This window comes from Podarcis gaigeae (genome assembly GCF_964106915.1).
Source record: "Podarcis gaigeae genome assembly, chromosome: 5".
Lineage (NCBI taxonomy): Eukaryota > Metazoa > Chordata > Lepidosauria > Squamata > Lacertidae > Podarcis > Podarcis gaigeae.
The window spans coordinates 4,858,426-4,885,238 of record NC_139681.1 but is presented as its reverse complement, the minus strand read 5'-3'; the positions used below and the strand labels follow the sequence as shown (position 1 = coordinate 4,885,238).

At 43.1% G+C, this 26,813-nt stretch overlaps 1 protein-coding gene across 4 annotated transcripts; it reads right to left on the bottom strand.

Annotated features, from left to right (window-relative positions):
- Positions 1–4,266: 4,266 nt before the first annotated feature.
- On the bottom strand, positions 4,267–23,419 carry TTLL1 (TTL family tubulin polyglutamylase complex subunit L1). 4 transcript variants are annotated; one of them, XM_083738830.1, is made up of 11 exons: positions 21,404–21,456; positions 18,793–18,852; positions 17,866–17,982; positions 16,839–17,047; positions 14,743–14,923; positions 13,922–14,056; positions 12,540–12,648; positions 11,850–11,993; positions 10,410–10,496; positions 8,725–8,888; positions 4,267–6,700 (listed from the first exon to the last, which is right to left on the bottom strand). In XM_083738830.1, the coding sequence occupies exons 3-11, from the start codon at positions 17,976–17,978 to the stop codon at positions 6,571–6,573; spliced, it is 1,272 nt and encodes a 423-aa protein (XP_083594956.1). In that variant the 5' UTR covers positions 17,979–17,982; positions 18,793–18,852; positions 21,404–21,456; the 3' UTR covers positions 4,267–6,570. The 4 variants fall into 4 exon arrangements, with proteins under 4 accessions (XP_083594956.1, XP_083594955.1, XP_083594954.1 ...); XM_083738829.1 differs by lacking the exons at positions 18,793–18,852; positions 21,404–21,456 and adding an exon at positions 23,221–23,419; XM_083738828.1 differs by lacking the exon at positions 18,793–18,852.
- Positions 23,420–26,813: the final 3,394 nt, after the last annotated feature.

Sequence of the window (26,813 nt, the reverse complement as noted above, 5' to 3'; positions counted from 1 at the left end):
ATTTAATGTTTATTTCTATGATGAGGAGTAAATCTGAGGGGTCAAACAAAGAAATAATTAAAAAAGTGACAAAAAAGTTATTTTTATAATGACGAGTTTTGCGGCTCCCAGTTTTTTTTTCTTCAGAAACGGGTCCAAGTGGCTCTTTTTGTCTTAAAGGTTGCAGATCCCTGCATTAGCCCAAATGACACAAGAATCTATTGGTTTTGTAATTTTTATCTCTTCCTCAGTTTCCCACTCTTGTTCCCAAAGTTGTTTTGTAACGTTTTTGCACCTTTTTATCATATGATTCTCTTTAACCTATGGACAAAACTGTGCATACTTCTGTTATATAAGATATAGATACATTCATGTGTGTACTGTGGTTCAGTTTGCATTTTAGAATTTGCTTTTAATTGATTTTGTAACTTTGCTAGTCCAGTTCCCCCTTAACTACACATACAAACCAAATGATTGAATTGTCAGGGGTTCAGAAGGAGAGACACAGGAGGGGGAGCAAATGGAGAGTGAGGAGGAGGAGTCCGAGGGGGGTGGAGGCAGTGACAGTGGAAGTTACTCCACAAGCCTCTCCAGCGAATCGGAGGACTCACAGAAGGGAGCGCCAATGGCCAGAGCGAGGGGGGTTCCAGGGGGGAAGCCCCAGGAGGAAGGGGCTAGCGGGGAGTCCCTGAGCAGCAGTTGGAAGTCAGGACCAGCTTCCCCACCAGAGCGCAGTGGGGAGGGGGAGTCCCAGGAATCGGGACCAGTGTCCTCACCACCAGCGGGAGGAGAGGAGTCAGGTTTGGCCACGCCCACATCGGGAAGCGGGGAAACGGTCAGGAGGAAGGTTACCGGCTGGGCGCGCGAGCCAAGTTCAAATGTACAGGCGAGCGGCACAGCAGGGAGCCCAGGAAGGGAGCCAGGTCCTAAAGCCCGCCGGAAGGAAGGGCAGGACTCAGGGGGCTCAGCGTCAGAGGAGTCCAGGAAGGAGGAAACCCCAGAGGGCAGAAGGACCCAGCGAAGGAAAGAACAGCGCAGGAGGTGGAGCCGGGCTAGGATCTTAAACTGGTGTGGGAGGAGCAGTGAGTCAGAGGGGACTTAGCCGGTCTAGAGTCAAGACGTGGGGCGGCACGCTCAGAGCTTTGAAATGGAAACTAAACTTCAATAAAGACTTTTGTACATTACATCCACCGGGCGTTGGTCCTCTGTGAGCTGGGACCTAGAGGCCGTCCTGACAGTTATGTTTTAGAAATTCAAATGCATGTGCATTAGTTGCTGCAATTTTTATTCCCATTCAGAGTATGTATTATATTTCGCAAAGAAGTTGCAAAATACATTTTGCCAAATACTTTTCTAGCCCTCTTTTTTGAGAATTGCTTAACCTTGTGCAGAGGTTGCTCAAGCTCTTCTGAAGCACACCAAAAGTCCACCAAGTCCCGCATCCTGTATCCCAACAGGGACCAGATAGATGCTGCCAAACAAGCAGGTAATCAAGGCAATCGCTCCCCCTCACTGTTTGGTAACTAGTGATATCCTGCCTCTGGACATGCAGGTTTCAGTTAGCACAGAGCCCCCCCCCCAAAAAAAAAATCCTGGGAACTCTAGTTTCCCCCTCACAGAGCTATAATTCTCAGCACCCTGAAGCTGAAGTCTTCCGGGCTCTTTGGGGGAAGCCATGTGCTTCAATTGTATGGGGTGTGTGCAGCCATACTCCTTTTTTAAGATTTCCATAACCCACAGTAGGGAGGCAAGGACAGTGTTGGAAGGGACCCTTGGGGTCATCTAGTTCAACCCTTTGCAATGCAGGAATCTCCACTAAAGCATCCATGGCAGATGGCCATCCAGCCTCTGCTTAAAAACAAGACTCCATCACCACCCACCTCCCAAGGGAGTCCATGCCACGGTCAAACAGCTCTTAGGATCAGAAAGTTCTCCCTGGTGTTTAGTCGGAATTTCCTTCCTTGTAACTTAAATCCATTGGTTCTGGTCCTACCCTCCAGACCAGGAGAAAGCAAGCTTGCTCCTTCTGCCATGTGACAGCCCTTAAGAAATTTGAAGGTGGCTCTCCTATCTCTTCCGTCAGAGACATACAGGTTACTGCATGTTTCCCCCCTTCAGTGTAGCTAGCAGCAACAGGGGAAAATACATAAACTGTGAGGAAGCAATGAAAAAGAGATCAGAAGATGCAGATCTTTCATATTTTGTCAATTTTGGACCCAAATAGAACTGGCTTCAAATAAAAATTCCCAGAACATGGATTGCTGATGTCCTCATCCTCCAGCCCCATGGAAGAAGCAGCACCTGCCCCCCCCCCATAAAAAAGGGGAGTCAACTCACCTTGTCCCTTTGGATCATGTGGTGATTAAGGCTTTTAGTAGGCTGGCGCTTTTAAAGCTTGTTCAGGCCTGCTCAAACTCTAGTAGACAAGGATCCGAGATAGGATTGCATGTGGGACATGCCCAAACCCCAAGGAGTTTGTGTCAGAGTGGGGGGACCCTGTCTCATGTGCCATATTGTCCTTAACCATCAGCATTTTGTCACAACAAACAAGCAGCTTTAACTGTGTTGTTTGAGCTCTAGCTGCTATGTACAGTGGTACCTCGCAAGACGAATGCCTCGTAAGACGAAAAACTCGCAAGACGAAAGAGCTTTTCGTTTTTTTAGTTGCTTCGCAAGACGAATTTCCCTATGGGCTTGCTTCGCAAGATGAAAACGTCTTGCAAGTTTGATTTTCAATGCATTCCTATGGGAATCCGTGCTTCGCAAGACGAAAAATTCGCAAGATGAAAAAACTCGCAGAACGAATTAATTTCGTCTTGCGAGGTACCACTGTATTGAAGAACACATCCCTGGCCACCAGGAGTATCGTATATATAGTTTTCACTCAGGTCCACGTCAGTTACTTTAGGCGGGAAACCCTGGGTGGTTGTTGTTACAATGTTGACAGCCAGCTGCCTATAAAAGCAGGCCGGCTGAGCTGTTTGCTGTTTAGTTCAGTTATAGCTTACTATAAAGAACCTCTTGGAGAAATCTCTGTGTCGTCTGATTTGTCAACCCACTACTTAATACTGGCGACGAGGGTGGGATAGGATGGACGTCAGAGCACAGCCAGATTCGGACACTTACTGAGCTGAAACACTGAGCGAAATCACTGAACAGTCTTAATTCAGACTTGACTGTACTAGCTAGAGCACTGTGTTCCATCCATCGCCCACGTCGGTACTGGAACCATGGCTTCACTTGTGCCTATAACGCTGTTTGCCCCAGCCTCTGAATCATGGGACTGCTACCTCGCTCGGTTTGACTGCTACCTCCAAGCCAACGAGCTGGCGGAAGTGTCAGAGGAGCGTAAGTGGGGCCTATTCCTCAGCCTCTGTGGGTCCAAGGTGTTCGAGACAGCCCGAGCATTGGTTGCGCCTCTAACAGTCCAGGCAGCACCGTGGGACACGATTCAAGAGAAGCTCCGCAACCACTACGCACCAAAGCCATCCAAGATTGTTGCCCGCCATGTGTTCTACCACCGGACCAGGCAGAGGGGGAGTCAATTAACAACTACACTGCCGCCCTCTGACAGGCTGCAATCCACTGCGAGTTCCGAGACTTAGACAATGCCCTGATGGATCGAATCATCTGCGGGGTCCGGGACATCTGTCTGCAACAGTGTCTCCTCGCCAAGCCAGACCTCACGCTGCAGAAAGCCATTGAGGAGGCCGTGGCCTCGGAAGCTGCTGAACGCTCTGCCCAGGAGATCCGCAAGGCCAGCAGCCCACGTCTTGCTAGGAAGCCAGTTCCAGTGCATCACGAAGAGGCCAGCAGTGATGAGGCATCCTCCAGTGAAGACGATGACGTGCACCAGACAAAGCGGGAGCGCAGGAAGTTCAAACAGAAGTCCAAGGGCCAATCGGAATGTGCCGGCTTTGTCAACCCACTACTTAATACTAGCCATCTGCTCTTTGCTCGCTGAATAATGTGTCCCAGCCGGTACCAGTCTTCACAATATGCCAGGGCTCAGCTATAGCCATGTAATATCACATGAGACACACTGCATCTCACAGCTCTGCTAGGTATAACAGCACCCTCCCCACAAAGCAGTTTAACGTAAAACATAGCACCCACATTCTTTGAAGAAGATGCTTCAGTCTGTGCACATCGACAGCCCGACAGCCTGTCCGCTGTGCACAACTGAATCATGCACTGTGCGGACAAGGACAACAGTGACTTTAGAGAGGAATGGGAACCTTTTACAAAGCACTTAAAAAAACAACAGAATGAGTTGGACTCCTTGGAAGGTTTTGAAGATGCACAAATTTATTTGTTAACATAATAGATGGATAACGCAGAGATTTTCACATTCTCATAACATGCAGAGAACAATATATGCAAATAAATCAGAAAGAGGAACTGAGGGAAGGGAGGAAAATACAATTGTTGAAATAATTTGTTATGTGAAAATAATCAATAAAAACTTTTATTATCTAAAAAAAGAATCATGCCCTGTGCCGTGGGCGAGGGTGTGAACTGGGCAGCCCCCTGCTTTTCTGCCCAGTTGTACATATGGGGAAACTTTGCTAGTATTTACAGCATCCATCTTGCGATTGCTCAGGAGGTTAAGTATCTGCTACAATGATAAAATGCTTCTGTTTACAATGGCATAATTCTTTCCAATATCTGGGCACACGAACATTTCCTAACAATGTGTGTTTGGGGAGATGGAGGAGGAAACACCTGCCTTTATGCATGACATCACTACCATGACATTCACAATTGGACTGCAAATGTAGTTGACAGCAGCTTTCTCCCAGCCAAGAAGTGGCTCAAAGAAATCCAGGAGGGATTTCAAAGCAGACTGCACAAAATAAACATTCTTAACCTTAAAGCTATTAATAGGCCTTTTTAAAATTAAAGCCACAACACAAAGGCGTTCCTCATTAATCCCATCTTCCCCTTTCACAGCATCTCCCATGCTGTTCAATGTCCCCAACATTACACAGCAGATTCTTAGGTTTTGCTTGGTGCTTTGAATTGATCTTAAAGCAAGTCACTTTGAGTTACCTTAGAAGAAATGACTAACAAATGCAATAAATAATAGTAAAATAAAATGATGATAATATAAGCTCAGTTGTCTGGAAAGCTTGAAGTACCATTTGGCTTCTAAACTAGTTTGGTGCTCAGAAAGCATGATTTGGTTTGATGTCTGTATTGAGCAACAGTCTCACATCAGCTAATGCCGCAGGAGTTGTCTTTATTGTGTGTCCTTGGGGTGCAAAAATTCACTACTTTGCTGCATCTCTTTGCTGATGTCCTTTTTCCTGTGTCTCTTGGAGACCACCTTGGTAGGAAAACAGAAGAATCACTAAGGAGAGGTAACCAACCAGCCAAAGTCAAAAGGAAGCATCTAATAGTAGTGACAGCAGCTTGTTTATGACTTAAAAAAAGTGGCTACTATAGTTGCATACGATTGTGGTTTAGTGCACTGAAGTAGAGACATGTTTAAGTAGCAAAAATGGAAAGACTATTAAGAGTAGAATGCAGCACCTCAGAGTAAAAATAAATGTTGATGTAGCAATTTGTGATGCAATCTGACAAACCCACTGCAATGCACCAGTTTCTTAGTGTGCTTGCCAGATTAACAATTGGCGAATGATACTTGAAACTCAACACTGACGTTGTTTCTGCCAATAATAGCCGTTACATCAAATTGTGCAGAAACGTATTGCTGTATCAGCATACAGCTTATAGATCGGTCTTTGCTATATATAGTCATGACAGCAGGCCTGTCACAATATCCCCAGTACACAAAGGCTTTATTAGGTTCCCCCACCCATTCTACAAGCGGTTTTTAGAAGTAGAAACATGTAGTTTGAAAACAGGCATTTCGAACATGAACCATACTGATTTGGTCTTTTGGTGTATTTTGCAAAAAAATTAAAAATAAACATACGTGTGTTTTCAGTAGTATACTCTTACAATTCTAGTAAAATATTAAGAAAAAAAGACAGCTTTTCTCCCTACAAAATATGAATTTCAAGATGCATATTTTGTCCGATGTGACACCTGGGGGCCTCTTGGCGCCCACTGAGGTTTCCAGCCCCTGCTGATTTATTGAAATGTCACTTTGGGAGGGCTGGGGGGTATTTTGTAGTCCAAAACAAAACAAGTGCCTCTGAACCGAAAAATATTGGGGACCCCTATGGTAGCAATGCGTGACAAAGCAACCACTTGTTTGCAAGACACAGTAATTTATTTACCGGTAAAAAGCTCATTTCCAATTATATTAATTCATAGTATATATTAATACAACTATTTAATACAACATGCAACATAACAGTCCTGCAGTAAAACTGCAATGAACTGATTAATAACTGTTTCTATACATGCTAATAAACCAATTTTGTCCAGTCCTTCAATGTACTTGTCACTGCCGGACAGAAAAATATTCTGTCCTCTTTGTGCAACATTACTTCCCCCATAAGAGCATTTTGCAAACAGGAAGGAGGTCATCCAAAATCTGAGCATCCATTTCAAGCAAACTTCCTACAAAAACCACAGCCCTGAATCTCAGGAAGCGTCAGTCTACAGTTCATTCTGCAGCTACTTCCATGTAAGGGGCCCTGATTTTCCAGTGTCTCTGGCTCGAGTTCCCTTCAATCCAATGGACTGCCCAGAGCGACTTCTCAAATCACGATCTGACACTTCACTTTGTGCCATCTCTTCATCGTATCTAAGGGCAAAGAGAAAGTCAGTATCGTCCCATGGGATTCACAGGTGGGCTAAACAATGATCAGAACAAGGTGGTACCGCTCCTCCTAGACTTTGCTACTACAGGTTGTAGATGGAGGAATTGAATGCTTGCCAATTATCTGCCTATTATTATTATTCCACCCACAATATTAGGATGGTTCACAACACAAAAATACATGATAAAAATGAGAACAAAAAACCAACCAACCAATAACCCTCTTCCCCCAACCCCATGCATATTGAAAGCATGTGAAGGACAACACTTCTGGTTCTTCAGCATGCAGAAAACCTGTGTGGGGGAGATATTTTATATATAAAGGTAAAGGTACTCTTGACCGTTAGGTCCAGTCGCGGACGACTCTGGGGTTGCGGTGCTGATCTCGCTCTATAGGCCGAGGGAGCCGGCATTTGTCCTCAGACAGCTTCCGGGTCATGTGGCCAGCATGACTAACACCATTTACCTTCCCGCTGGAGTGGCTGACGTGCTTTCAAACTGCTAGGTTGGCAGGAGCTGGGACCGAGCAACGGAAGCTCACCCTGTCGCGGGGATTCGAACTGCTGACCTGATCGGCAAGCCAAGAGGCTCAGTAGTTTAACCCACAGCTCCACCCGCGTCCCTATTTCACACAATCTCCACTTCTTGTGTGTAGTCTACAGTGATACAAGCCTCTAAAGTTTAGGAAGAGCTATGAAGGTGAACGGCGTTTCCGTGCGCTGCTCTGGTTCGCCAGAAGCGGCTTAGTCATGCTGGCCACATGACCTGGAAGCTGTACCCCGGCTCCCTCAGATAATAAAGCGAGATGAGTGGCACAACCCCAGAGTCGGTCAGGACTGGACCTAATGGTCAGGGGTCCCTTTACCTTTATGCCACCATTATACTGCTGATTATGTACTTTGGCTATACACGCACACAATCTCCACTTCTTGTGTGTAGTCTATAGTGATACAAACCACTGAAGTTTAGGAAGAGCTATTCCACCATTATACTGCTGATTATGTTCTTTGGCTCTATCACAGGACAGAAGATAAGAATAAGAACTTGTTATTTTGAATTGAAAGCTTCATGTTAATGTTTACTTCTGTGTATGTCCTATCAATACAGACAACTGCACTATTTCTTCCAGGAATGTGCATTACTACCGTCTAAAGCCTCAGCTGCCATTTACTATGTAAGTACTTTCCATTTTGCTTCAAGATTAATGGCATAAATGACAGACGGAGATGTCACTCAAGTGAAACAAATGGCTCATCTAGAAGAACCTTAAAACTTAACAGCAACAAACCTCAGAGCTACTGCACATTTATAAGTTGCCACAGCAATTTGCAACATTCTGAAATACAGTGGTACCTCGGGTTAAGTACTTAATTCGTTCTGGAGGTCCGTTCTTAACCTGAAACTGCAACCTGAAGTGTATGTAACCTGAAGCCTATGTAACCTGAGGTACCACTGTACTTAATAATGTGATTATCTGGTGAATAATGGCTGTTATTTCAACAGCTATTCACAGAAGGATGCAACTGTAACAGACATATTTAACCAGATAAAATGAAGAAAAATTGGGTGGTACACTACAGAAGTCAAGGGTGCAAGGCTGGAATCAGGAATGGCTAAGTCACCTGGCACCCTAAGTAAGACTCAATTCAGGTGATCTTAGTGTTTGAGGCATAAGTATTTCACGGGACTATTTTTTCCACCATAAAATGGGTCTTTCTGCAGTAGAGATCCCTGTGGATTGCTTTGGGAAGGATTTAACAAAAATACTAAATCTACAGACCTTGTGAACCATTGTATTTTTATGCATTATGCATTTGTCATGGTCTGAAATTGCTCAGAAATATTTTCTAAGAAGTCATTCATAAAAGAAATAAGTAATAATGTGCCATCTCAGTTATTGCTGAGTTAACACCAAGACTAGGTTACACTCAGATACTAGTCAAAAGGCAGCCCTAAAGCATCTACTTGCAGAGGTTCAGACAATTGCTTTATCCATGATTAATACTTACAAAATCTCATAATGTCCAAGGGCTTCTTTGGGGGGAGATTTATTCCATTTACAGTCTGGAATTTCCCCGTTAGGGACAGCAATGTTAAGTGTGTCATTAATAAGATTGTATTTGAGGATACGATCATTGGCAGTACTGGAAGTAAGAGATGGAGAAGCGTTGACCTACGATGTGTACACAGGAAGGAGAAAAATAGATAGTTCACATCCACCAATTCTTCCACAAACAGAAATACGATAAATCATCAAGAGCACCTCAGGGTCATTCCATAAGAAGTTGCCCAATTTTTGATGACTTTTTTACCTCATATCGGCCCATTTTCTTAAAATTTTGAACACTTGTTGAATGATCAGAACTAAGTTTAAATCTAAAAGTTTATTTTTTTTATCTCATCCCGTTTTTGAGTTGTGGGGGTTTGAAATTTTAAAAAACTGACAATTGTGGCCTTGCCAGACTAAACAAAAATCTTAAAAGCTCAGCTCAGAATTGAAATATTCCCAAACTAATAATACCAATCTCTTCAGAACTTCATGGGCTTTAATTTGATATGGCACATGATGGATTTACTTTAAATTTTAAAGTTACAAAATTTAAAAAATGGTTGAAGTGATAAAAAATTATAAGGAATTAAAAATTCCAAAAATGTATTATTTCATATTTCTAAGAGCGTCCTGCAAAATTGGGATCTGACTGGGATCACATTTAAAAATATATATTTTGTACATATTTGTTGGCCCTATTGGGTTCTATTTAGGATAAATGGGTTTTCCTGGAGTAAAATGTAACTGAATAAACAAGACTTCAAACTATAGGATCAGTTACTTCAGGCATTTCTTCAAAAAGTTATTCAATTAAAGGGTATCTGAAAAGCTAGTCAGGCCTTTCTTTTTAAAAAGTGTTCCAAGGCGGCTCCAATGGGAGCACAAAATACAGAATAAAACAAGAACCAGAGAAGGTCCAAATAGCCAAAGGCCTGGTTACAGAGCAAGGTTTTCGCCTGGTGCCTAAAGACAGGGAAAGAAATGCCAGGCTAGAGCCTTCCACAAACTCCCATTTCCATCAGACTCAGCGCCCGCATTGCCAAGGGACAAAGAACGATGGGAGTTCTAGCTCAGCAACAACGGGAGGGCCAAAGGTTCCCTTCCCATCATCTAACAAGGCTTTTCTGCAGTTGTAGATCTCGAAACGTGCCCCTGATTTTCATTAATCGAGACAGCCAGGTTTGCGACATTTTACCAGGTGCTATGATGCCGTAGTTTGGTCACCATAGTTGCCCTGGCTTCATTTCCCACTTCCCCTATGGCAGGAGCCAGCAGAGCCCGAGTCCCAGCTCAGGGGCTCAGCATCCACTATGCCCCATACAAGGAGGCAGCAAGGCTTCTCTGTGAGGAGGGGCATAGCTGAGTGGCCGATTCCTGGGATCTCTGATGAGAAGCGACCTCCAGAAACAGCGCTGGGAAATATCGACGTTGGAGAGCAACAGCTACGGCAGACAGTGCTAGACTAGATGGACCAACGGCCAGGATTCACTATAAGACACCTTTTTATGAGTAGTATTCCTCAAAAGCAAAGACTTTCCCATTCAGAGTCTCGAGAAGGGGAATCCTTTAGGAGCCAATGAGCAGGACCCTTTTTCCACACTGCTTTTCAAAGGAAACCTGCAACGTCAAGATAACTCCGCTTACCTCAATAAGCCATGGCTTTAGCTTGTCATCAATGATGATGTCATATCCGTAACATTCAAAGCAGTGTTTATCATTGTTCATTACAGGCTGAAAGAGTTGAAAACGTACATGAGAGCAGAAATGAACATCGGTACAATTTTACTAGCTACGGAGTCTGACTAAGACTCCTGAAATAAATATGCATACACGCTCCCTATTTTGCTAGGCTGCTGTCAGCTGTGGGGCGCCCTCAATAAATGGTACAAGCAATCATATTGTGGGCTAGAAAAGGGGGTCCAAAAAGTTTGATGGGCCACTGCTTTTTAGAACCCCCAAAGCTCAAGAGATCCTGTCCAAGTCTTGCTTTGCATTGAAGGGGGTGGTTGCCAGGCTCAAGGATGCAGCGGCCACGTGATCGTATTCCTCAGCCTGGTGATGAGAACCAAGCAATACTTATTTAAAAAGTATTTTTCAATCATACAAAAAATTATCTAGTTCTGAGGGCATGCTATTGTCCCCTGATCAAAATACTCATGCATTAATGGGTGACACAACTACCCTCACACACATACGCATGCCAGCCTTGGCAAAAAGGTAACATTTATAGAAACCCTAAATGACGGTGACCTTGGACCGACCAGAGGGATGGCAACTCTGGACTTAATCTTAAGTGGCACCCAAGACCAAGTATGAGATGGAATGAAATGAAGGAGTAACCATAGGACTATTACATTAAATAAACGTGTACGTGGCCACTTGCCAAGAAAATCCAACATTGGAACATTTGAGTTCAAAAGAGGAAACTTCCCCAAAAAAGAGGGAATGAAGAAACTTCCCAAGAGGAAAGGTTTCCACATATAGAGCCTTTTAGTTTAGAAAAAAAGGCAAGTAAGAGGTGACAGGATAGGAATGTCACGGCACGCAGAAAGGGGATAAATTAAAGTCTTTCTCCCTCGTAACACGAGGAACTCATGGAGATCCAGTGAAGATTCACGAGAGACAACAGAAAGGACTTCACCCAGCACACAGGAGAAACTATGGGATTTGCTCCTACAATTGAAAATTATGGACACCAACTTTGGTGGCATTAAAAGAGGTGTAGCCAAATTCACAGAAGACAAGGCTGTCGGTGTCCCCTAGCCAATGCTCAGAGGCAGCATGGTTCAGAAAACCAGTTTCTGGAAAGTGGAGAATACGGTTGCAATCAGGTCCTACCTGCAGGCATCTGGCTGGCTACTGTGAGAACAGGATACTGGACTGGCCCAGCAGAGATACGTTTATGATCTTATATAGTCCTTATTTGTACACAATGTGCGTACTGCCTGCTTAATAAACTCTGTGGCCTTTTTTTTAAAAGGACACCGAAAAGATAAACACACATATTTACAGCCTCAATAGTCAAACCGGGAAGAGCAGAAGGAAGCATTATAAAACGTATTTTTCTTTTGTTTCTCTACTCACTGCAACGGCTTTCAGTGACTGCACAATTATCCAGTGAATTTCATCAAACAGCTTGTTGGTGACCTCTTTCCCACGAGTGCTTTCTAAATACAAGCGCAGATTGCTCACTGTCCATTTACCACCATGGATGTGATTGTAATCATCCTGCAGAGGCAAGGCGTCAAATCAAAAAGTATAGATTTGATATCAGCTGTAAACACACTCACAACATTTTCCAAACAGTTCTTTGTTGATTTAATAGAGCAGGAGGTTCACAAGCCAGACTCTAAAGTAAGGACAGCAATACTGTTGTGAAAGAATAAAGGGAGCTGTCACAATGGTCTTCAGTCAGGTTTTGTATGCAGGATAGCTAGTTGGAGAAGCAGAGACATTGGCCCCATCAGCGCTGTACATTTTAAACAGAATTGTACCACTTTAAACAGATCATTACCTTCCACCCCCCGCCGCCGCCAAAAAAACCCTGGGAAATGTAGTTTGCTAAGGGTTTGAGAGTTGCCAGGAAAACCCTGTTCCCCTCAGAGATAGAACTCCCAGGAATTAACAGCACTTACTGTAAATCCACTAAAGCAACAATGGGAAAGAGGTTGCCATCAAGGGACTGAGGTACTGTGTTTTTATTACATATGTTCCGTTTATAAATTTATTTAATGTAATTTAAATATACATTATACAAAAATGTTCCAACTTTACCCCATGCTTCTGAATGGCAACATTGGTAAGATGCACAAACATGTTGTCTAATTCACTTGTACTTGGTGTGTATTTTACTGTGCAAAAGCGACAAAACCCAAGTTTATACCTGAAATGCAAAAAAGGGAGGGGGCAGGTTTTATTGTTCACCAATTTATTTATTTATTTTAACTTATAAACTGTCCTGGAAATATTGATATCAAAAGCTGGCATATGCATTCTTAAAAATAAATGAATAAACTTCTTTTAATCCAATAAATGGATGTATTACAGCAACAAATGGACACGTTACAGTAATAGTTATTATGGAGACAACAACTAAAGGTAACTCAAATACATCATAATGTCCTGAATACATTCTGGAAACAGCAGCTGCAGTCCTCACTGCATACTGGACAATCCCCTTGGTTAGGATTTTACTGCTCAATTTCATAATGATGAATATCAGTGTTATTAAGGAGGTATTAAATTTTCCTCAATGCTTTTTGCAATCCTGTTTATTTTTCTATTAGTGCATCAAAATATTGTGGCCACTAAAGGGAAAGATTTAGAAGTTAACATGGTGCCAGGGCTGGATGATATTCATCCCAAAGTTCTTAAAGAATGCAGAATTCTGACTACTGGCCTATTACAGGCTTCCTCAGCCTCGGCTCTCCAGATGTTTTGAGACTACAATTTAAGCAATCTAACTCCTACCCTGTATACATATCCAAACCAAGATAGAGAATAAGAATGGTTTCTTCAAACTATGATTTCAGAAGTCTTTGAGATTTTCAGCAAAATACAGAGATAATATTAAAAGCGAGATATTAGAAGATTAATTCCAAAAGCTTTAGACTAAAGCACTTCAAAAGTTTCTAAAGACATCTTGGCCAATATGGAGCAAAGAAACAGACTTCAATGAAGGAAAGTGAAAAGTTTCAGGGCAATGCCAAATTGTACAAAAGTGAATTCCCGCAAAACCATCTTCAAGCTGGGAGAAGGAGACACAGAGGTTGCATCCAGACTTGCAGGGAGAAGATAACTGCAAACTGCCTGCCTTTGTGGGTGCAAATTTGTGTCAGTGCAAATCTGATCAAACAAATTATTCATACCGAAGAAATAACAAACAAATGTTTGTTTTCTTTATGATTTGCCCTGCTGGGATACATAAGACAATTTCTAGATGGGGTTATTTTGGAGAATGTCATCTGACAAACTTAGCAGGATTACTCAAAATCTCCCTTCCCCTCCAGCTTGCCAATATGCATAGGGAAATATAACAAGTTTAAAATACAACTTCCTCACAACTCTGGATGAAAATTACCCTCCGTCACTTTTTATTTCCAGAGTGCCACTTCTCACCCTGAAACAGGGACATCGTCAGAATATGGACAACTTACATGTAGCATCTCAGAGGACGGTAAGTAGACACTAAAACATACAGGCGAAGGTCAAATTTCTTCCCACCTATCAGTAGAGGATTGTTGATATACAGAGAAATCACATAAGCTTCTTTAGAGGACTGAGATATAAACCTAGGGAAATGTATATTTTATTATTTAAAATGTGCTAGTTGCATTCAACTGTTTGCTTTTATTTGTAAAACTAGCTCTAGAACAGTAACAAAGGCAGTTTCATTTTAGTGCTATATGCAGAACCGTTGAACAAGAAGAGCTGACAGATAGGACTGATTACGGTAAATCTTTCTGAGAAAAGAAAGAACTTCCCTAGACTGCAAGCATTTAAAAGCAAGGACGACCAATGTGCTGCTCACAGAGTGCTTCTTGCAGCTACGGGACACTTTGTAGGAAGAAGTTCCAAGGATTCATTAATGTAAATAAATGATTTTAAATATTATAGCTTTTGTCTTAATCTGACTGGCAAAAAGTTTTAAGAATATTCTTAAAACTCTATCCACCGCAGTTAATAGTCATTTGGTGCTTCCCAAAACAGCTTCCACTTCCTTTAAAAAGAGCACTAAAATCATTCCATGCAATTACACCAAAGCAATCAGTGCCACAACTTACAATATTATAGGCCCCATCTTATTTCTAGATTCATTTTTATCTTACACAGGTAAAGTGCCCTATAGTCTGTAACAACTGTTTGAAACACTTACGAATGACCTTCCAGCAAAATAAGAAAAGTCACAAATTCAGACAAACATGCTAGACTGCAACAAGGAGTTAAACAAGACCCCACCCCTTTTTAAGAAACATACGTGGATGTTTTGCTGTCTCGAGACCATTTTTTAATTTGGGAAAGTTTATTGATAAGGAATATTCCTTTCCCTTGAGCTTTTCCGCAGGGTTTCATAATCCAAGTACTGGAAGGGTTTTTCCGGAATTCTTCAACAAATAAATTGTAATCAGCTGGGAGCATAAAGGTGACAGGCACAAAGTCTAAAACGCACCAAGGAAAACCAAGAATTAATACAGCATAATTATACAGAGTGCCATTTAATTACACAGTGCTTTGCAAAGAACCGGTACTAAAGGAATTTATCATCTAAAAATATTTAATACAGTATATACATCAACACATAAAACTAAAGGGGAAAACGCAGCCCTGTTCACATTCTCTCCTAGTCTACATTGTTTGTTAGTTAAGGTGATGGCAATGACAGGGCTCATCCTCTCTCCAACACCTGCACTCCATGTTTAATACTAGAGTAGAAAGAAGCTTGGATAGTTTCGACCAGGCTTCCTCAACCTTGGCCCTCCAGATGTTTGAGACTACAATTCCCATCATCCCTGACCACTGGTCCTGCTAGCTAGGGATCATGGAAGTTGTAGGCCAAAAACATCTGGAGGGTCAAGGTTGAGGAAGCCTGGTTTAGACCAATTAACAGGTGACAGAGAAATAACTTTTTTGTTGTTCACCATCTTAAGAGGATTACCACGAGTCGAAGAGTATCTGCAGAACTTCACTATCAAGAGTTACTGAAAGTCTATTTAAACCTTAACCAATAGTAAGTATATTAAGAATAGAGTTACATTCTCTCAACTCATACTATAGTAATGCTAAAAGCATTATGGGAAAAGTCTGATTCTAGACAGCCAAATAAGGCTGTAAACCCAAGCATGCATAATGGGAAGTCAATCCTATTGAAATCAACTGGGCTTATACCCAAGTCAACTTGGTTAGGATCAGACTGCAAGCTCTACAACTGATGGCCTCAACAAGGCCATGTCTGTTTTTTATACTCTTGGAAAGACCAAACATGATTTTAAACACCTGCTCCATTACCAGCCTCTCATAATCTTGGACAAATTACATCTTTTCTCACACTATTGGAAAACTGTAGTAAGACTTGCAATAAGGCTGTGTTCAATATGTCTGCTCTTTTAAATCTGCAAAAATATGCTTCAGAAACCTTGTCCATGTGACGTTTTCAGAAATCTGTCTCAGCTGATTCACGACTGACATGTGGCCTATTGAGCTAAGTACCGGCCTCAAAGCAACGTTATCTGAGCCCTCATGTCTCAGTTGTATTTTAACTGAGATGTGGTTCAAAAAAATCACTGATGCTCTCTCATACACAGTCTGGACAGGCAAAAAACCACTCTCAACTTGCCTTTAGGGGATCTTTCATGAAATAAATTTGTTCCTCAGACCCTCACACTGAAGCTATCCTACTACCTACTACCTGAGCAGATGTGCTCTACACAATTAAGAGCTTTTGAAGTGCTTACATTTCCCCTGAACTGTTGTGTATGTGGTCACTGACCTTGAGCAGAGCAAGACACACGGAGAGATGAGTAAGCTGCAGAATTCCCTGGAAAACCACAGGCCTGGTTCAGACGCCACTTTAAATCACAGTATAAGATTCAGTATGGCTTAAAGGAAATGCACACTTTGTTCGTCCCTTCAGTCCACCAGCGAGAAATCAAACCAGAGGTTGGCTTGCCGTTATACAAACAGCATGTGCCGGTTCGCACATGTTTCCCAACAAACTATTATGGTAAGCCAAGAGCAGACCTTGTCGCCTACCAAACCACAATGGTAAGCCAAGAACTAACCCCATCATGATTTGTTAGGAGACAAACAAACCACAAGGACTGCTTTCCACAAAACAGCTAGCCCGCCTCTGATTTGTTTCCTCACCATCAGAAAGGAGGGAAGGAGAACGAACCATGGTCTTTTTGAGCAGCTGCACCAGACACCCTGCTCCACAGTAAGTTAAACAATGATTTAATGTGATGTGTGAACCGGATGGCAAAGACCCAAATTTCTGAATATCTATTATATGCTACTGAGGGATGTCTTGTGCTTAAAATGCACATACAAATAGTAGAATTGGCCAGGACAACTCACCTAAGTAAAGGTATTTTCCATTTTCATCTTTCTCTGCAAGAGGGCTACCTTCTTTTTCTAATTCCTTCCTGTACCTCTTAATATTTTTGACCATCAAGTCCTTTCGGGTGAGCTCATAGTGATTTGGGAAATGGTTGACAATCTGGTCATCAGAGAGGCGGTAACCAGTCTCCACACTGAAAACATTTCGAATAGTTTGCACACTCATCCTGTGAAGAGAAAATTGTCACTGGGCTTCCCCCAAAATATGCAACTCACAACCTGATAGGAATCAGGCTGGCCTTTGCATTAAATATGATCAGAAGAAATCACCAGACAACTTGAAGACATCTAATAAGAAATCTACTTCACTCTTCTTACCACCTCTTCTCCAGAGAATTTCTAAAAGGCAGTCATTCTTGAAGGTGGAGCAGGCATTCTATAAATTGTTGTTGTACCCTACAAATTATCTTGTTATTCTGCATTCCAAGCTCTGCTTTTCCCCAGGAATCATTACAACAGGAGGGGGTTCGCACGTACCTGCTGCCTCTCCAAATTATGGTATAAGTGGAGCGAGCAGTTTCTGAAAACTGCATGAATATAGACCACTGATGAACTGAACCCTAACAAGATGCTCTTCTCATACACAGGAATTAGATGACCATATATTTAAAAACACAAAAATATATACCATTATAACAAAGAAAAACTATACCCCCCCCCCGTTTATTAAAGATTGTTTAATTAGCCCAAGGCCTAGGAGAAGAGGAATGTTTTGCCTAGTGCCTAAATATACGTAGTGAAGGCACTAGGTGAACCTCCCCAGAGAGCATCCCACAAGGAGGGAGTCACCACAGAAAAGGCCCGCTCTCGTGTTGCTACCCTCCAGCCCTCTCATGGAGGGGGCACATGAAGAAGGGCCTCAGGGTCCAGGTTAATTTGTATTGGGAGGTACTGAGTTCAATGGGGCTTACTCCCAAATAAGTGTAATTATGTATGCAACATGTTCCACAACACACACACACACACACACACACACACTGCTTACCAGTAAAAATTCCAGTCTTCATTTTCTGACACTTGGACCCATCCCCTCTTCTCAAAGTTGTTTATAAGCACAGATTTCTCTATGTCAGTAACCCATTTGACTTTTCCTGCCATTATCCTAAAAGTAAAAAAAAAAAATCATCTTAATTTAAATGGGGAAAACTGATACAAGTGAATACAGGCAGTCCCTCATTTACGTGGGGGTTACGTTCCAAGTGCATTGATGAAATCATGTATAATTGAAACCCATTGGAAAAGCCTGCAACAACCCCCCCCCCTTTCAGTGACATTTCTGTAACATCTTTATGACATTTCCGGGTCACTTCCTGTGCAGAACAATCCACATATACATGGTCACATACATATTGAACACGCCTAAATGGGGGGCTGCCAGTATGTGAAATAATTTCCACAAATAAATAGCATTTAATGGGAAGAAAAGGAATAAAATATTAGAACATTTTAATCCTGCTATATTTAGCCCAGCAGGGATAGAACATGGCACTCTGGGCATAGAAGGTACAACTCACCAATGCAGCCTTTTTTTAAAAGATATTTAATTTGCTCTATAGTGCTTATTTATTAAAGTATGACTGCCCAATTTCTCTCACAGCTTTTAAGACATGTTTTGAGATTGAAAGTTTAGTTGGGGAGGGGGAATTAGTAAAATGCTAGCGGCTGGAAAAGAAGTGGTGTTTTAATAATTTATTTTAAGTAGTGCTATAATCCTTTTTCATTTTTTAAAGTTTCACTCTACCAGTGTTAGAATAATAATAATAATAATAATAATAATAATAATAATAATAATAAATAGGCAAGATGCATTCTGCACGAATTGAAAAAATTACAAAATTTAATGATGTGCCGACTGTGTGCCAAGTCACAAAACTATACCCCTTGGAAGGAAGGAAGAATAACAGTTCCATACCGTCAGGGATTGTACTCCTCCTCCATTTACCCCCTTCTAAATATGCCAGATTTCTGCATCCTGAAAAAAGAATAAGCTCCAAAAGTCATAAAAGAACACTACTTTGATGATATGATGTGGATAGCCCCACGAAGTCAATGAGGCATGGCAATTCTAGACAAACCTATTGTGGGGAGCACCCTACATCAAATTGAATTTATCGAGGGACTTACAAGCAGGATAATGAAATATTTCAAGTTACCCATAATACAAATGTAAGAATCACAATGTCAGTTTGGTGAGCGGGAAAGGATATTGAGAAATCTCTCAGCAGGTCCCTGAAGCTGGGTTTTCCCCACATGTCCCTATGGAATAAATACTGCTAATCAGTCTCAGTCAGCTTTTCAATTAATAAAGAAGAGTGTATTTTATTTCAGACACAAACAAAACTTTTACAGCATTCCAAACGTTGTTGCTCTTTACTTTCACGGCCCTAAGTGTCTCTCTATTACCAACTGCCTTTCCCAACCAGCCAACTCACAAAAGCCAACCAACTGCCCACCAACAACTCCCAACCAGCTCCTCCCAGAACTGATTTTATAAACCCACTGACTCCAGCCCCCTGGATCCCGTCTGTGCAACCTATTTAACTCTTTCCCCTCCAGCACTCTCTCATATATGTTAACATCACACTCACATATTGTGGAATTCCCTCCCAGAAGAAGTTAGATTGGCTTCCCCTTTGTTCTCTTTCTGCTGACAGGCTAAGACCTTCTTACTCAGACAGGCATTTGGAACCGAAGGGGCAGATGATGCTGACCACGGAGCTGCTATCAGGGCAAACTTAATTTTGATGCTGGTTTTCAATGTGTGTGTCGTTGCATTTTAACTGTTGTTGTTAACTATTTGGTTTTTGTTACTTTGCATTCTAGAATTGGGATGCGGGTCTAAACCACTGAGCCTAGGGCTTGCCGATCAGAAGGTCGGCAGTTTGAATCCCCACGACGGGGTGAGCTCCCGTTGCTCCTGCCAACCTAGCAGCTCAAAAGCACGTCAAAGTGCAAGTAGATAAATAGGTATCGCTCCGGCAGGAAGGTATACGGCTTTTATGTGCGCTGCTCTGGTTCACCAGAAGCGGCTTAGTCATGCTGGCCACGTGACCCAATTTGTGGACAAACGCCGGCTCCCTCGGCCAGTAAAGCGAGATGAGCGCTGCAACCTCAGAGTCGTCCGCAACTGGACCTAACCATCGGGGGTCCCTTTACTTTTGTTCTATAATTATGTTTTGAAAGGTTGTATACTGCCTTGAAGCCCAGTTTGGGAGAAAGGCGGGATATAAATACATAAAATAAAAATAATGAAATCTGCATACAGTTCTGAAGGACAGCAAGGGGGTGATCAGTGTGAGGAAAGAAAAAACACCTTTTTGTTTCCTTTGACTAAAAGTCAAACTCCAAGTTTTGCCAAAAAGCAAAAAGAAGATACTGAGTCACAAATGTACTTTGAAGCAACTGAGTCGGAGAGGCTGTTAACTCCTGAGTGCCCAGAACAGTTTTGTTTGAGCAAGGACCTTTTATATCGTGAAGTCCTTGACCCACCATGCGGGGGGGGGGGGGTGAAGAAGTGAGAAGACAGTTAGTATTCCCACATGAATACCAAGACAAAATCCTGCAGCACGCTCACAACAGTACAAAACGGAGAGTGGCTCAACATTTTTATTGGCCAGGCATGGGGAAACAAATAAAACAATACTGTCAAGCCTGTGACATATGTCAGAGAAGAGGCACCGGTCAAGACAAAACAAAAGCCAAATTGTGCCCCTTGCCTATCATATCAACCCCTTTTCAACGGTTAGGGCTGGACCTGATAGGGCCATTGCCTAGAGCCAGCAGGCAGAGAAACCGATACATCCACACCATAGTGGATTATGCAACCAAATATCCAGAAGCCATACCGTTGTGAAACACTGAAATAGAAACGGTGGCAACTGCTTTAATTAACTATATGAGTAGATTGGGCTTTGCCAGTGAAATAGTCACTGACTTGGGTTAGTGGTGTACGGGTCAATAGTCCGTGAGACGACCGGGGGCGCCATACGAACGCCACACTGAGCAGCCACAGAAAAACATTCTCCCTTGCCATGCCTTTGATGCTGGTGGCACTGAGAGAAGTCGCTCACCCAAGGATCTTAGTACCAGCGAAATATATTTCATGTGGCCTGGGCCAAAGCCATATAACCAACACTTGGAATTGTGCTCAGAAACGGACCAGCAACCAGGGAAGTTGTTTTAACAGGGGCAGCCCACACACAACACGTTACAGTAGTTCAACTGGCATGTGTCCCAGTGGGCACAGTTGGCACATTAGCCATAATTATGGAGAACGTGGAGATCCAAGTTCAGGACCGAATCCAGGAGTACACCCAAACCGTGAGCCCGACTCTTCAAGGGGAGTGAAACCCCATCCAACCCAGGTTGAATACTTATTCCCTGAGCCTTCTCCCAACTGACCAGGAGCGCCAATGTTTTGTCTGGATTAAGCCTCAACTCGTTCAGCCTCATCCAGTCCGTGACTGACATCAGATACTGGAAAAGAGATTGAGGCATTCTGCAAGGTCTTAAAGAGCACTTACCTATCAAGAAAATAGAACTGAAGGAAACACTTTTTCACGGCTTCGATAAACGTAGATGCTGGAAGAGGAATGGGCTTTATAGATTGAGGGATTTGATTGTGGACAGTAGAATTCTATTGTACCATGCTACTAAAAGGAATAGGCATCCCAAGAAACCTCAGTGGTTCAAAAACATTCAATAGATTTTATTTCTGCTGCAATAAAAAAACAGGTCGTGGGCTGGTCCACCGTCCCTCAGACCATGTGGTGGGCCAGACTATATTTTGGGGGAAAATATAGGAACAAATTCCTATGCTCCACAAATAACCCAGAGATGCATTTTCAATCAATGCACACATTCTACTCATGTAAAAACACGCTGAATCCTGGACTGTCCGCGGGCCGGATTGAGAAGGCGATTGGGCTGCACCTGGCCCATGGGCCTTAGGTTGCCTACCCCTGATCTGAGGAAATAATTAAAAAAAGGAGAAAAATAAGGATGGGACTAAAAGGAAAACGGTTACTCTGAATACAAGGATGCAGCAGCCACATGCATTAAATGACAATTGTTCATCTGTAAACAGATACTAAGAGTCCTCTCACCAATATAATCCTTTTAATTAATAATAATAATAATTTTGCCTCACACATTAAGCTGGCTGTGCACAAGTTAAAAGTGTGTACCTTATGGGCTTAGTATAATAGTTTTTCAACAGTTGATGTTTAATTGACATTTTGACTGCCTACCCAGGGGGACTAGACTAGACTAGAGGACGCTTTGTGCCTCTTCCAACTTGGGCATTTCGGAAGGGGCAGCTTTTCTTCCCTTTGCACGGCCACCTGCTCCTGCCAAATCACCCCCTGAAGGCCCTTGCCCCTCCTTTGGCATCTGGCTCCCCTGGGGGGTTTTTCTTTAGAAATGGAGCACAGGAGCTGCAGGGGACACCTGGGAAAGAAGCTGAGCCGGCTCCCTGCCTGAGGGCTAAGAAGGACTTATTTGTGTATTGTTGCGATTAAAATGATCCATGATTCTGTTGCTTGAGGAGTAAAGAGCAACTGCACCCAAATGAATTGTTGTGCAAGGAATCATAGAATCATAGAGGTGGAGGAGACCCCAAGGGCCATCGAGTCCAACCCCCTGCCAAGCAGGAAACACCATCAGAGCACTCCTGACATATGGTTGTCAAGCCTCTGCTTAAAGACCTCCAAAGAAGGAGACTCCACCACACTCCTTGGCAGCAAATTCCACTGTCGAACAGCTCTCACTGTCAGGAAGTTCTTCCTAATGTTTAGGCGGAATCTTCTTTCTTGTAGTTTGAATCCATTGCTCCATGTCCGCTTCTCTGGAGCAGCAGAAAACAACCTTTCTCCCTCCTCTATGTGACATCCTTTTATATATTTGAACATGGCTATCATATCACCCCTTAACCTCCTCTTCTCCAGGCTAAACATGCCCAGCTCCCTTAGCCGTTCCTCATAAGGCATCGTTTCCAGGCCTTTGACCATTTTGGTTGCCCTCCTCTGGACACGTGTCCAGTACTGTGTCCAGTACTCCAGGTGAGGTCTGACCAGAGCAGAATACAGTGGCACTATTACTTCCCTTGATCTAGATGCAATACTCCTAAGACTGCTTCCATGCGGCGCCGGGGGGCGCAATTTGAGGGGCCCCTGGGGGAAGGCCTGCTGGAAGGGGCCGCCTGGCTTTCTTGGGTCTTTCCTTTCGCCCCAGGCCCCTCGTGGCCGTGGGCTCGACTCGATGCCCCCCTGGAGCCCTGCTCCGTTCTGCGCTCAGCTGCCCGGCCTCGAGACGGGGAGGGGCGGGGAGGGAAGCTCTTTACCTGCCCCAGAAGCGGCGGCGCCGGAGGCCTTTCCCGCCGCCCAGGATCCTCCTCGCCCGGCGCCTCGGCCTTCTCTCCCCCGAGAAGCCGGCAGAGGAGGAGGAGGAGGAGGAGGCCGGCGGGCCGCTCCCCTCCGAGCGCTTCGCCAGCCGCTGCCTGGTAACCGAGGGACGCCAGGGAAGGGAGGAGGAGGAGGAGGAGGAGAAGGAGGCCGAGAGGCGGGAGGAGGAGGCGGAGGTCTGCCCCCCTCCTCATCCCCATCATTGGAGGGCGGCTAGATAAAGGCGTAGCTACTGCGCGGCAGGGGGCTCTTAAGCGCCTTTCTCCTATATATATATATGACTGTTCTAGATCTATTTATCCACCTCCCCCCCCCCCAGAGCAGCCCAATGTCTTCTGCATCTAACGTTTGTCACCATCATCGTCTATTTATTTATTCCCTGCCTTCCCCCGCCCCCCATGACAAGATATGCAAGGAGCCCCCCTCCCTGGCCCAAGTCCACTGCAGGGTCTCTGGGGTGCAATGTCTGTGCTCCACACTATTCTTGCATTCAGTTGTAGCAAAACCCCAAAGTAGCACAGGTGTAAGGTAAAGGTAAAGGACCCCTGGACGGTTAAGTCCAGTCAAAGGCGACTGGGTGGGAAGGGCCAATGATGCTGACACATGCTAAACTTTCACATCTATGTAATTGATTTAAATATATATATACTTGCTTCAACATTGCAAAGTATATCCCGCCCCATAGGGAAATTAATTTATGTAAGGAAAGTAAGGCATGGTGCTGTGTTAATTTAAATATAGGTAAGACACTTGGGACTTCATACTTTCCTTTCCTCCACAGTATATGATTATGCGTTGGAAAAGCAAACATAATGACACAAGGTCTTACACATTTCGTACTTCCATGTCAGAACAGAGTAAAATCACCATCTAGCTCCTCCCATGCAATTATTTCACACGTATGAACAATGTAGTGTGTACATGTCAAAAGAACATGTATCGAATATCAAATGCTACAACATACACATTGGTTGCATGTTATTTTGTACATATACAGAAGTGGTTTTTTATGTTAAAAAAAACAGCACATGAAGCATCGAATTTGCAGTTCAGGTGTATGACACAATTCTCAGACTTGTTCCCTAAAAATAACATATAAAATGCTCAATTTTTTATACTATTTTTATTATTTATTACTGGCAGGTAGGGGGTCATCGTTAGCTTCCTTATTTCTTCCCCCTCCTTCCCAAGTCTCCGTGTTAATGATGCTGTTGTGCAAACCCAGACCGTCTGCCAGAAGAAGGGTACTGGAACACCGGTATCAAAGGGTGCATTGCCTATATCCTGATTAAACAGGCAGTGGATGCAAATTCTAGGACATAGTTTCTAATGCATCCATCAGGGATTTCTTATTCTGCAACTTTGTCCCTTGTCCCTTACATGCCAACAAAGCTGTATGAAACAAGTCATGATGTGTGAACTTGCAGTCTACTCAGTGATGTCATTTAACATTCCTACTCCCTTTTTTTTTTTTTTTTTTTTACTAAAACCTCTGAACCAGTATGGAGCTCATTTTATTCCTCACTGAGCAAATGGGGCCTATGCCCAGTTTTTAAAATTAAGAAGCAGGGCTTTTCTCCAGAGTAGATGGTGTCCCATTAAACTTTAATTAGTTTAATGTAAATGCCCAGTGCGCTTCCATCGTCACAAGTCCCACTACAGCAGAGTATTTCGCACAGCAGTTGAAGAGCAGGAGAGGCAGTATCTTTTCAAAGAGGAGTCTTGGAGCATGCGGTTTGTAACTCAAAGATAAGGTTTATTTACAAAAACAAAAACAACCCTGGCGAAGAACCACACATCTCAGCAAACACGCCCAAAAAAGGAGGAGAAAGGAAGGGAAGAACAAACACACAGGAGACTATTTATACAAACTCATGTTCCTGGAAGCCTAATGACCTCCAGCTGCTCAGTGATTAGAGCGTTTCTGCTACCTTTTAACCCTTTGATAGCAACACCCCCTCTCGCTCGTAACACTGAGCTGTACCAACCTTAATTCAAATTTAAACCTGAACAGAAACATTTATGAGATTGCGGACCCAAAGCTTTCGTAAAACCGTCTGCGAGATTTTCTTGGCTTGGACAATACTTTAGTTCAATTAAACCTTGTTTTACACTTTGGCATACATTTTGATAACGGATATCCAAGTGTTTTGTGTGTGCCTTGAATTGACCTGATTTAGCTAGTTTAATACAAGGTTGGTTGTCTTCCCACACTCTGATAGGTAGGGAACATTCTCCAAACAATTCTTGTACCAGTTGCTTATAAAATTCCAGTTCTCTGCATACATCTGATAATGCATTGAACTCAGATTCAGTTGAACTTAAAGCTATAAGTGACTGCTTTCTTGATCTCCAACCAATTAGTGCATTTCCAAATTTTATCGCCATTCCTGACACTGATTTTCTATCTGGTCCAGCATCTGCCCAACTACTGTCGGCCCAACATTCAAGTTGTGTGCTGCCCTCTGCTGATAGTTTTAAGCGAAACCTTTTGGTAGTTTGGAGATACCTTAAAACTCTTTTTACTCCTTGCCAAGCATGCATTGATGGTTTTTCAGCTTGTCTACACAGCATGTTGACAGCATATGTTATATCGGGCCGAGTCCACTGTGCAATGTGGACTAGACTGCCTATCGCTGACTGGTAAACCCCGGGATTACTGAACTCTGTCTGTTGCTCGGCTTGAGCATCCTTTATGTAACTTAGCTCCATTGGGGTTTTAACACCAGCACAGTTGTCCATTTTAAACCTTTCCAGCAACTGCTGGATCTTAGCTTCTTGGCTGAGCCAATAGTTCCCATTTTCATCTTGCTGAATTTTAACTCCTAGATAAACAGATACATTGCCTAGTGATTTTATCTGAAACCTTTCTCCAAGCTTTGTGGCAAATTGTTGTGCAAGTTTATCATCCTTTCCACTGTATAATAAATCGTCAACAAATATCAAAACTGCTTCTTGTTCACATCCCGAGCCTTTTAGATAAAGACACGCATCTGCTGCGCTCTTTCTGAACCCCATGCTCTCTAGAGCATCGTTTAAGCAGGAATTCCAATTACGGGCGGACTGTTTCAACCCATAAATGGATTTGTGTAGGCGCCAGACCTGGTTTGGCTTGTCTCCTTCAAAACCTGGTGGTGGTGTCATATAGACTTCCTCCTGTAAGTCTGCATTTAAATAAGCCACATTGACATCAAAATGAAACAGCTTATTTCCCTTCTTAGCTGAAGAGGCTAAAAGCATTCTTAATGACTCCGATCTTGAAGTAGGTGCATAGATTTGAGAATAGTGAACACCTTTGCGCTGCGAAAACCCTTTTGCAACTAGTCGGGCTTTATATTGCAACTCTTCAGTAGTTGTGGGCTTTAAACGATATACCCATCGACACCCTACAGCTTGTTGCCCTTTCGGAAGCTCTGTACTTGTAAACACACCAAGAGACTTCATTGAAGCCATCTCTTTTTCCATTGCTTCCTGCCACTTAACGGCTTCTGAGCTTGGAAGCTGTTGTACCTCCATATAGCTATCTGGCTCA

Excerpts from the sequence above, each read along its gene's own strand:
- TTLL1 (XM_083738829.1), bottom strand. The coding sequence starts at position 17,978 with ATGGCAGGAAAAGTCAAATGGGTTACTGACATAGAGAAATCTGTGCTT. Across the intron at positions 17,048-17,865 it reads GAAGACTGGAATTTTTACTG|GATGAGTGTGCAAACTATTC; the intron begins GTAAGCAGTGTG and ends TTCTCTTCACAG. Across the intron at positions 10,497-11,849 it reads AGTCACTGAAAGCCGTTGCA|CCTGTAATGAACAATGATAA; the intron begins GTGAGTAGAGAA and ends CAACTCTTTCAG.